This window comes from Malus sylvestris, chromosome 8 (assembly GCF_916048215.2).
Source record: "Malus sylvestris chromosome 8, drMalSylv7.2, whole genome shotgun sequence".
Lineage (NCBI taxonomy): Eukaryota > Viridiplantae > Streptophyta > Magnoliopsida > Rosales > Rosaceae > Malus > Malus sylvestris.
Genome location: NC_062267.1, coordinates 8,823,168 through 8,834,914, shown reverse-complemented (window position 1 = coordinate 8,834,914; position 11,747 = coordinate 8,823,168). Strand labels below are relative to the sequence as shown.

At 38.4% G+C, this 11,747-nt stretch overlaps 2 protein-coding genes across 3 annotated transcripts in view; both read left to right on the top strand.

Moving 5' to 3' along the window:
* Window positions 1-8,819, top strand: part of LOC126630930 (wall-associated receptor kinase 2-like) — a 30,581-nt gene extending 21,762 nt beyond the window's left edge. Inside the window, exon 3 of one of the 2 annotated variants that reach the window (XM_050301081.1) lies at window positions 7,459-8,819. In XM_050301081.1, the coding sequence (XP_050157038.1) occupies window positions 7,459-8,669 (1,211 nt within the window). In that variant the 3' untranslated portion in view covers window positions 8,670-8,819. The remainder of the gene's footprint in view (window positions 1-7,458) is intronic. The other variant, XM_050301082.1, reaches the window with a different exon arrangement.
* On the top strand, window positions 6,032-7,423 carry LOC126630931 (wall-associated receptor kinase 2-like). The gene is made up of 2 exons (XM_050301083.1): window positions 6,032-7,027; window positions 7,108-7,423. The coding sequence occupies exons 1-2, from the start codon at window positions 6,091-6,093 to the stop codon at window positions 7,299-7,301; spliced, it is 1,131 nt and encodes a 376-aa protein (XP_050157040.1). The 5' UTR covers window positions 6,032-6,090; the 3' UTR covers window positions 7,302-7,423.
* Window positions 8,820-11,747: the final 2,928 nt, after the last annotated feature.

The following is an 11,747-nucleotide window of genomic DNA, read 5'->3' as shown; positions in this document are numbered from 1 at the left end:
GGTATCAGTTTTGGAATGTTAATACCTACATTTTTTACTATGCTCTCTAAACCATAAAACACTTTTAATGTTTCCTTTTGAAGCAGATGATTTTAATCTCATTAATGAAAATGATATCCAGCCTAACGAGGACGTACCACCTCGACAGCATCCGATGGGAACAAGGCCAATTCATAATTGTGCTAGAAACTTTAATGAAAACATGGGAATCCCAAGATTTCACATGCCAAATCCAACCACATGTCCAGATTGTCATGCCTGTTTGTTCTCTCATGAAACATTTGAAATGTGTTGCTTACGTGGAAAGCTTGCTCTACCATTGATACCGTCCCCTCCTGAAATGACTGAGCTTTTTTGCAACCAATCTGCCCAGGGAAGACATTTTAGGCAGAATATACGAGCTTACAACCACATTTTTGCCTTCACTTCAATGGGAGTTCATGTTGACGAAAACCTAGCAACAAGAAGACGTGGTATTTACACATTTTGTGCTCAAGGTTCCATATACCATAAGATTGGAAGTCTTTTGCCTATTGGAGATAGTAGACTAAGATTCCTACAAATGTATATATATGACACTGCTCATGAAATAGACAATCGGATGAGAGAAAGTGAAGCACTAAACAGAGATGTGGTTGAAAAAATCCAACAAATCTTGAATCAATATAATCCATTTGTGCAAACATTTCACCACCTTGTGCAACGTCAAGATTTGCAAAGTTGTAGATTGATTATCAAGGAGCAGCCCACGAATTAACGACAATATTGTTTACCGTCTGCATCTCAGGTTGCTGCAATCATAGTAGGTGGTGAAGGATCAGAAAATATTAGAGGTCGAGATATTGTTGTGCAAACTACGGATGGTCAACTTAAGAGTATCAAAGATTGTGTCGGCTACTATGACCCTTTACAATATCCATTGTTGTTACCTTATGGAACATACGGATGGGATGTGAATACTCGAAATAATACCAACAGAAAAGTGACATGCTGTGACTATTATTCGTATGTTCTTCAGGTAACCTACCACCTTCATCTCTGTCAATAAATATTAATTTTTAAAACTTATATTGTGTTGAACAATGAATTTTATCATTTTAGATCCGTCAACATGATGAATCGCTTCTACTTCGTGATGGCCGCCTATTGCAGCAATATGTAGTTGACAACTACGTAAAGATCGAATCACAAAAGCTTAGATGGATGCGTGATAATCAACACACAATTCGATCTAAATTTTATCGAGGACTACAAGACTCATTAATTGCAGGACAAAATAATGCAGGTATGAGGCTAATCAGTTTATAATAAAAAAAAAATATTCTTCATATTCATGTTTTGTCACATTAAATGAGACTTATTAATGGGTTGAAACAAAACAAACATATTTAGACTTATTAACGACTTTTAACAAAACAAATACAGGAAACATCGATCGTTGTAGGACTATATTACCATCATCTTTTGTTGGTAGTCCCCGTGACATGTATCAAAGGTATCAAGATGCGATGACTTTGGTGCAAAAATATGGAAGACCAGATATTTTCCTAACAATGACATGTAATCCAAATTGGGAAGAAATAAGTGATGAGCTACTACCTGGCCAAGCACCACAAGATCGACTAGATTTGCTTACAAGGGTTTTTCGTGCAAAATTCGAACAGTTGAAGAATGATGTTATACAAAAAGGTGTTTTAGGCAGAGTTCTTACATATGTATATGTCATTGAGTTTCAAAAGTGCGGTCTCCCCCATGTTCACATGCTTATCATGTTAGAAGAAAATGATAAGCTTAATAGTCCAGATGATTATGATAAGATGGTACGTGCTGAAATACCAATTCCAAATGAAGAGCCTAAATTGTATGGTGCCGTGTTAAGGCATATGATACATAGTCCATGTGGAATACATAATTCACGATCACCCTGTATGAAACGTGGTAGTTGTAAACGAAATTATCCTAAGCCATTTGCACCAACTACAGTTCAAGGAAATGATTCTTATCCAGTCTATCGTAGAAGAGACAATCATAATCCAGTCTCATTACATCAAAATGCACGTATAATGGTGGATAATCGGTGGGTCATTCCGTATAACTCATGGTTACTCCTCAGATATGATTGTCATATTAATGTTGAGATTTGTTGCAGCATTAAGAGTGTTAAGTATCTATACAAATATGTTTATAAAGGTCCCGACCGAGTAGCTTTTGAAGTCCATCCTGAACCTATTCAAGATGAAATAAAGCAGTTTGTTGATGCAAGATGGGTCAAGATGAAATAAAGCAGTTTGTTGATGCAAGATGGGTTTGTGCACCTAAAGCATTATGGAGAATATTCAAATTTGTAACTAATCGACTTTATCCATCGGTTGAACGATTACAAATTCATCTCCCTGAAGGACAAACTATTCATTTTTACCCTCACCAAAGAGTGTCAGATATTTTGGCAGATGACACAAACTCGATGACTATGTTGACAGAGTTTTTTACCAAGAATACCACTTGCCCGGAAGCACGACGATATTTATATCGGGAGTTCCTTGAATGGTTCAGATGGAGTCAAAGAGATAAAGTCTGGAGTGAGAGGATAAATAACCATAAAGTTATTGGCCGAATATATGCAGTTTTGCTAAATGAGGGTGAAAAATTCTACTTACACATCCTTCTTAATCATGTTAGAGGACCAACATCATTTGACGATTTAGAACAATCAATGACATCGTACAACCAACATTTAAAAAGGCAGTGGAACAACGAGGCTTGCTAGAAGATGATGATAGCATCAAACAGTGTCTTCGTGAGGCTTCTAACATTCGAATGCCGTCAGCTTTACGAAGGTTGTTTGTTACCATATTGGTTTACTGTGAACCACATGGAGTAAGAAGATTGTGGGATGAATTTCATTCATTTATGGTAGAAGATTATTCTGTCTCAAGTACCATAAATAATACTTCTATCTTAAACAAGCTTTTGTAAAACTTGAAAAGGCTATTAGTGCAACATAGTAAGTCTGTATCTGATTACGATCTACCACAAATAACACAAGATTATGTTAGAGACAACACACTTCCAAGGATAATACAAGATGAAGTTTCACTTGACATCTCTGACGCAGACCTCAATGCGGTACATAATCTAAATGAAGACCAAATGGCAGCGTATAATTCGATTGTGTCTGCTATTGAACGTCGAGACAATGCCATATTTTTTGTGGATGGTCCTGGAGGGACGGGAAAGACATACTTATATCGTGCTTTGTTAGCAACGTTAAGGAGCAATGGTTATATTATATTGGCAATAGCAACATCTGGAATTGCAGCAACCATATTGCCAGGCGGAAGGACAGCACATTCTAGATTTAAAATTCCCCTCAGTCCAGATGCATCTTCCACGTGTTCTATTAGTATCCAGTTAGATTTGGCATAATTGATAAGAAAAACATCAGCTGTTGCTTGGGATGAAGCACCAATGGCACACAGGTTTGCATTTGAGACACTCGATCGAACGTTCAAAGATATAATAGGTGTTGACCTGCCATTTGGAGGAAAGGTCATGATTTTTGGAGGAGATTTTCGACAAGTTCTTCCAGTTGTTCCAAAAGGTACAAGGTCTGAATTGATGCAAGCAAGTATGATTAATGCTTCATTTTGGGGACATGTGAAAATCATTCGTCTTAAGCACAACATGAGATCCATCAATGATCAAGATTTTTCAGAGTTCTTACTTCATGTAGGTAATGGGGAACAAGAAACTATGATAGACGACATGATGCAATTACCATCATCTATGGTCATTCCATGGAATGGTGAAGAATCCATTGTCCAATTTGTTAATGAAGTTTTCCTTGATTTGGAATGTCATGTATGTGATTCAAGATACTTGGTGGAAAGGGCAATTATAACTCCAAAAAATGAGGATGCTGACAAGCTTAATAAAATGATCATCGATAAATTTCCGAGGACTGAACATATCTTTTACTCTTTCGATTCAGTTGAGGACGATGTGAGAAATCTGTATCAACATGAGTTCTTGAATTCAATATCACCTGGTGGAATGCCCCCTCATCAGTTAACTTTGAAAAAAGGTGCCCCAATAATGCTTTTGAGAAATATCGATCCGAAGATGGGGTTGTCCAATGGTACAAGACTGGCTTGCCATGAAGCTTACAATAATCTAATTGATGCCGAAATCTTATCTGGACAATTTGCTGGAACTAGAGTATTTTTACCAAGAATCTCTTTAAATACCACAGAAAGCGTAGGACTCCCATTTGAAATGATGAGAAAACAGTTTCAAGTGAAATTGAGTTTTGCACTAACCATAAATAAATCACAAGGGCAGACAATACCAAATGTGGGTATTTATCTACCAGATCATGTATTCAGTCATGGACAATTGTACGTGGCTTTATCAAGAGGAGTATCAACGTCTACAACAAAAGTCTTGGTAAAGAAAGGAGAATTACACGGTCATGAAGGAGTCTTCACAAAGAATGTTGTGTACAAAGATATTTTGCTTCCCTCGATTTCAACATAAGGTTATATTCTTTCTTTTAATGTTTAATTCCCGTTTTCAAATTTAATGCAATTCAATTACAAATAATGCTAATATTTGATTCTAACCGAACGCATTAAATTTTCAACAGGACGACGATATGAGTTCATGATATGAAGAACCGTCAAGTGTATCAAGACCAATTGAAGTTCTTGGATTGTTTTTATACTTTTTACTTAACTTTTAGTTGCAACTAAGTTATAAGGATCTTCTATGTTATTTATTACTTTTTTTTGGTTACAAATTCTAGATAAATACTTTAAATTACTACCTGTATTATTAGAGATGATAATCGTCTTTATTTTATGTTTCTATACATTGAACCAATCCTCGCATATAAATACATCTAAAATGTGTAAGTCGCGCGTAGCGCGCCGTGATGAAAAAAATGTATTTCGCACGCGCGTGAGGACACTGTAATAGGCACTACTGTGTGTGAGAGAGTATCCACGTCAACAACTTCAAATTTATTGCTTCCTGTTATGTGCAACCATATCATACTTTCTAAACCATATACATTGACAATTACAATGGAAGAAAACTAACACAATACACATTTAGGGGCGCGTAGCGCCCGTGATGCAAAAATGTCTCTCGCACGCACGTTGCAGAGAGGCTAGTTCTGGTGTAAGTTGCAAACGTGGAAAAACTGCTTCCTATAAGCAAGGATACGTGAACATGCAGCAAATGATAACTGCTTATCCATTACTCGACTGATTTCCACGGTAGATGGAAATTAGATGAGGCATGTGTCTATATAATCCAATTCCCTACCTGTGAAGAATTGTTCTGAGATTCAAGGGTTCTATCACCTTTAGAACATAAGGTCTTAAACAAGTAGAAGAATTGCATTGCCAACCAAACACATGGCTACTCCAGGTATTGCACGTAGTTGAATATATGTAATCTGGGATACTTGTTAATTTTTTATACTCCTAGTTTTCCATCATTGAATAGTCAATGGTGGTGCTCCATCACCAATCAATTCCTGAGTGAGCCCCCTTATAACTCCGATTAGTTGACTTTGTGATTGCCATCGTGCTCCCCCGAGGCATAAGTTAAAGTCATGGTGGACACTTTCAACCACCTTAATTCCCAGTAATGACTTGTAGAACTACATTTTGTTTTGTTTCATTAACATGTATAGTTACAGATCCATCTGGAAGAACGTAAGTCCCAAGTTCCATAGAGAGTGAGGACATGATAATTACAGTCCTGAGTTGTAATGGTTAGCATATACATATAGATATAGTTAATGTAGTGTAGGTACTAGGTAATGCTTTCTTGTCAGACTTACATTGTTTGATGATATTTATTTTATTTTGTCTGATTGTGAAAATAAACACGACCAAGAAAGAATTAGTAACACGTCATATCTAAGTTATGGCAGGTATCCTCTCCAAGGTTTGCTCAATCAATTCATAAGTCTCCTCTCCAAGTCTTCCCCTCCAAGTCTTCCACTCCAAGTTTTCCTCCTCCCTACCAATAAAAGGACTAAAACATCTCATTTTTTTCAACAACAAAAACTTAGAAGCCATGACCATGAGCAAACAAAAAGTGCTTCTGCAACCTATCATCCTCCTAATAGTAATAAAGGTACTATTAGCAGCAGCCACTTCAGCCCAAACACAATTAACCTCTCCACCTCTTCCTTCTCCTCCTCCTCCCGGTGAAGTAGAAGTCAAGCCGGGTTGTCAAGACAAATGTGGGAATGTTAGCATCCCATATCCATTTGGTACAAAAAAGGGCTGTTACTTAAATGAGGATTTCCTCATTACTTGTAATAGCACACATTATGACCCCCCAAAACCATTTCTTCCAAAGAGTTATTCGACTGAAGTCACAAACATATCCGTGGATGGGAAGCTTTACATTACCCTATGCCCAGCCGTACAATGTTACGACAAATCAGGCCAGCTGACTGACGGCTTCACCAGTTCTGTCAATCTTTCCAGTTTCTTCATATCAAACACCGACAACTTGCATGTCGCAGTTGGTTGTGACACCTATTCGTACATTTTCGGCTACAAAAATGAAAAATACGCGTATAGTGGTGGGTGCATTTCATATTGTGCCGGCATTGATGACTACGTTGTCAATGGTTCCTGCAATGGTTTCGGCTGTTGTCAAACAAGCTTTGCTCAAGGAATAAATTATTTCGAAGTAAGTGCAATGAGTTTTAAAAATCATACGGATGTGTACTCCTTTAATCCTTGCAGTTTTTCCTTCGTTGTCCAAGACGGCAAGTTCAACTTCTTCTCCAATATGTTGGGGTCGGATTATTTGAAAAATGCATCCCTTCCGGTGGTACTCGATTGGTCAGTTGGAAGTGAGAACTGCACTAACGTTGTTAACAAGAAAAATCACCCATGTAAGGGCAACGCATCGTGTTATGATGTCGAGAATGGAACCGGGTATCGCTGCAAGTGCAATGACGGTTTCCAAGGGAATCCATACCTAAATGGCTGCCATGGTATTTCTATTTCACTTTATTAGTACTACTAATTAAAATAACATGCTTAATTTCTGAGCATGGATTATGTTGTTTTGCAGACATTGATGAATGTAAGGTTCCAGAGCTCAATACATGCAAGCAAAAATGTATAAATACAGAGGGAAGCCATACTTGTTCTTGCTACAAGGGGTACCATGGTGATGGCAAAAAAAACGGAGAAGGTTGCACCCGCACCCCTGATCAGACCTCTGTTATCAAAATTGTCGTTGGTAAGCAGGCACATATGTACTAACAAGTGATTCAATGCTTTTCCACATGTTTTTAAAGAATCCAAACTTCGTTAGAGATGTGATAAAAAATGGTCGGTACATATGGTCTAGATAGCAATACATACTCATTTAATTTGGTTATAACTACCAGAGTTTACAATTAATTTGTTGGATATGTAGGAATTGGCGTAGGCCTTGTATCCCTGTTAACGTGCATCTCTTGGTTGTATTTGGGATACAAAAGATGGAAGCTCATGAAGCTGAAGGAGAAGTTCTTCAGGCAAAATGGAGGGATCTTGCTACAACAGCAACTTTCAGAACGGCAAGGATCCTCTCATGAAACGGCAAAAATCTTCACAACAGGAGAACTTGAGAAGGCCACCAAAAATTATCATGAGACTAGAATCATTGGCAAAGGAGGGTTCGGTACAGTCTACAAAGGAATTTTACCAGACGGCCGAGTAGTTGCAATCAAGAAGTCCAAAATGGCAGATCAAAGCCAGATAGAGCAATTCATAAATGAAGTGGTCGTGCTTTCCCAAATCAACCACAGGAATGTGGTCAAGCTTTTAGGTTGTTGTTTCGAAACCGAAGTCCCCCTACTAGTTTATGAATTTGTCACCCATGGAACCCTATTTGAATACATCCATAACACAACCAAATCATCCAAATTCAACGCGCCTTGGGAAATTCGTCTACGGATTGCTACAGAAGCTGCTGGAGTGCTATCATACTTGCACTCTGCAGCTTCTGTTCCTATCATTCACAGAGATGTCAAGTCTACGAACATACTCTTAGATGAGAATCTCACAGCCAAGGTGTCTGACTTTGGATCCTCGAGATTGGTTCCATTGGACGAAGCTCAGTTATCTACGATGGTGCAAGGAACTCTCGGGTATTTAGACCCGGAATACTTGCAGACAAGCCAATTGACTGAGAAAAGCGATGTCTATAGTTTCGGAGTTGTCCTCGTAGAGCTACTGACAAGAAGGAAGGCACTTTCCTTTGACAGGCCGGAGGAAGAGAGAAATTTGGCAATGTATTTTCTTTCAGCACTGAAAGACGACCGCTTGCTGCAGGTTCTTGATGATTGTATTGTGACTGAGGCAAACGTTGAGCAGCTTAAGGAAGTTTCTAACCTTGCAAAGAGGTGCTTGAGAGTAAAAGGTGAAGAAAGACCAACAATGAAGGAAGTTGCAATGGAACTGGAGGGGCTGAGAAGGATGGTCATGCATCCATGGGTTAATCATAATTCCAATTTAGAAGAAATTGAATCCTTGCTTGGAGGAATATCAATGGAAACTATTAGTTGTGAAGGAGGTGGCGAATCAAGTTCGGGGTTTCATAATATGAGGAACCACGTTGTATTACCAGTTAGTGATGGGAGATGATCGTGCCAGTCAACAAGTCTGTTTATTGTGCTTTTTTTGCCTAATGTTCCATGGAGTACTTATGTCTATCATTTAATTTCTTTAATTACCTTGTTTAGTTAATTTGGAGTAAATGTAATTTTGTAGTGAACGGAAAATAGTTGCTCGTAATTATCCATGGAGTTCTTTTTTCCCCTTCTCAAACTACATTCATTGTTTCGTGATGCACTTTTTTTATTTTTTTTATTTTTTTTAACGAAATATATTTATATACACAAGAGAGGTGGTATTAGTCTTACAATAACTTATAAACGAATGATCAAAATCAAAATTTTATGTAACACCAGGATTACTCTTAAACGAGCACCAAAAATTAACTAACTAAAATTTAAGGGTATTTAGCTATAAATTACTTAAAATTACCGAATAGGCATATATTATTGGGTTGAACTTACTTTTTATTAATTAGACGCTTCTTTGTATCACATCGATCCGAGTATTCTCGCTCCACCCTCCCTCACGGTTCAGTCCTCATCTCTTGGGCTGCAATTCTTTTTTCAATGTTGGATTCCAAAGTTATACTATTCAATGTTGGCATGGTCCCTCTTTTGTCCTTCATCCATGATTCCAAAGTTGTACTATTTAATGTTGGCTTGGTCCCTCTTTTGTCCTTCATCCATGATTCCAAAGTTGTACTATTTAATGTTGGCATATTCCCTCTTTTGTCCTTCATCCATGATTCCAAAGTTGTACTATTTAGGGCTGGGCACGGGCCGGGCCGGGCCCATTTTTGAAGGGACCGGACCGGACCCGTAATTAAAGGAGACGGGGCGGGCCGGGCCGGGGTTTACAATTTTGAAAATAGGAACCGGACCTTACCCGGCCCGGTTGAAACGGGCCGGTTCGGTCCGGGTACACGGGTTTTTTTTTTTTCCTGTTTAAAACTGTTTCCTGCACACAAATTGCAGTTTGAAAAAACTGCACAGATTGCAGTTTCTCACAAACTGCACAGATTGATGCCATTTTTAAATAAGGGGCCCAAGGACCAATAAGGTAGTTTTAGCAATGTATCATTGAAACAGCATTTTGCAAACAGCAAGGAAAATCATACAAGTTTGAAGAAAACAGGACGCCATCTAACATAGTGATTAAACCGTTACTCATGTGAAATCTAAGCAAATACCAGCAAGAACCAAGAAGTTGGCTTCGATTATGACTAAGATATAGCAGTGGCCTCGCATTTCAGTTTTCAATTTATCCCAGGAAAACGGAAAAAAGGAACAATTCACAATCTAACCAAACTAACATAGTGATTGCAATTTAATGCAGTTTTAAACCTTCTGCTCCAGGTAGAGTTGAAAAGGAAAAAGGAATAAAGGATGTGGCTGCTCCCAGATATGTATAAAGATCATCAACAAAGAGTATCTAGATACAATGAAATTCCAAAACGCATTTATTGAGCACATATGACAGACTTTACTGCTATAAATTAACTTGATGACAATACACTCTTTATGGGGACGCATGATACATCGTTTACAGTCAAACAAAATTCAAGTCTAATGTATGTACATGGTATAGCTCATAGCTTACTAGGCATGACCAAAAAGTAAATAAAGAACAACAAAGGAAAGGTTAAATCATCTTACAGCAGTGCGTCCTTTGTGAACCCATTCAGTTATTTCGAATGAACTACGACAAAACTATTGAATAAGATAGATATCTGAGATGTCCACCCAAATCAAAAGCCTTGAACTTGATTTTACCAATGCTCAACTCTCGGCTGGTGTTGAACTAACCTCTGCAACAATGCATCATCAACAAAACCCAGAAGCAGAAAACTAAATTCTATGCTAATCAAGTAATTATCAAACAGAATCAAAACAATTCCAAGAGCAAATTGCTTTATTCATTTCTTCTTCTTCTTCCAGATATTAAAACTTGAGTTATTCAATAGCATCTTTAAACTCAATACTTATATTGGATTGGGAGCAGAAAATCTAATGAAAAAAAAAACCCATAGGAATTACACAAAAGAAAAGAAAAAAGATTTTCAATTGCACAATTAAAAACTACACTCTCAAAAAAACTATTCCTTCAGCCCATATTTTCTTTTTCTTCACTTTCTCATCAACCAAACAGACCCCGGATTGATTAAACGTAAAACAAAATACACAATGTGCAATGCGTAAACAAAGTTAGCACTTAGCACACAAAATCGCAAAGGAAACAGAGATATCAATCATTCAATGTGATTAGCAAAGCTCATCGTGCGAACGGCAGCCAATCGAACGCGATCTTCCTCAGAGGTGGTGATGGGGGGTGATGATGTTGGTCGCGACTCGCGACAGCGCTGTGAGAGTGGTGGGGTGAGCACTGTGAGTCGGAGTCGAGGGAAGGGATAGGGAGAGGGATTCGAGGGAGAGGGATAGGGAGAGGGACTCAGGGAGAGGGACTCGAGGAGGGAGAGTCTCTGAGAATCCGAGAGACTGAGGTCTGAGGCTGCTGAGGTTGAGGTGCTTCTGGAACTCGGGACACGGGGAAGTTGGCTAGGGTTGAAAGTTGAAAACTTAAACCGACGGTTGAGATTGGATGGAGAGATGATATTAAATCTCGTCCGTCCAATCTAACACAAACGGGCCGGTCCGGGTACCCGCGGATCCTATAATTTTGGAACCGGCCCGCCCCTAAAACTTCAATTACCCGCCCCGCCCCGCCCCTTTCTATTTTTACAAAACTAAGAACCGGCCCGTACCCGCCCCGTACCCGTATTACCCGCCCCTACCCGCGGGTCCAGGACCCGTTTGCCCAGCCCTAGTACTATTTAATGTTGGCATATTCCTCTTTTGTCCTTCATCCATGATTCTAATGTGTAAATTTCCCCTTTTTCTCTTCTGCCTGTCCACTCTTGCAGTTCTTATACTATTCAATGTTGTCATATTCTGTAATTTCTAATTTCTTGTACGAATTTTTTTCACCCATATGATTTTGTGCGGTTTTTCTTATGAATCTGGATTTTTTTGTGAGGATTTTGGAAATTTATGAATTGTGTCCGTTCATCTTACATCGTGCAGTTAAAAATTATTTTAAATTATTTTA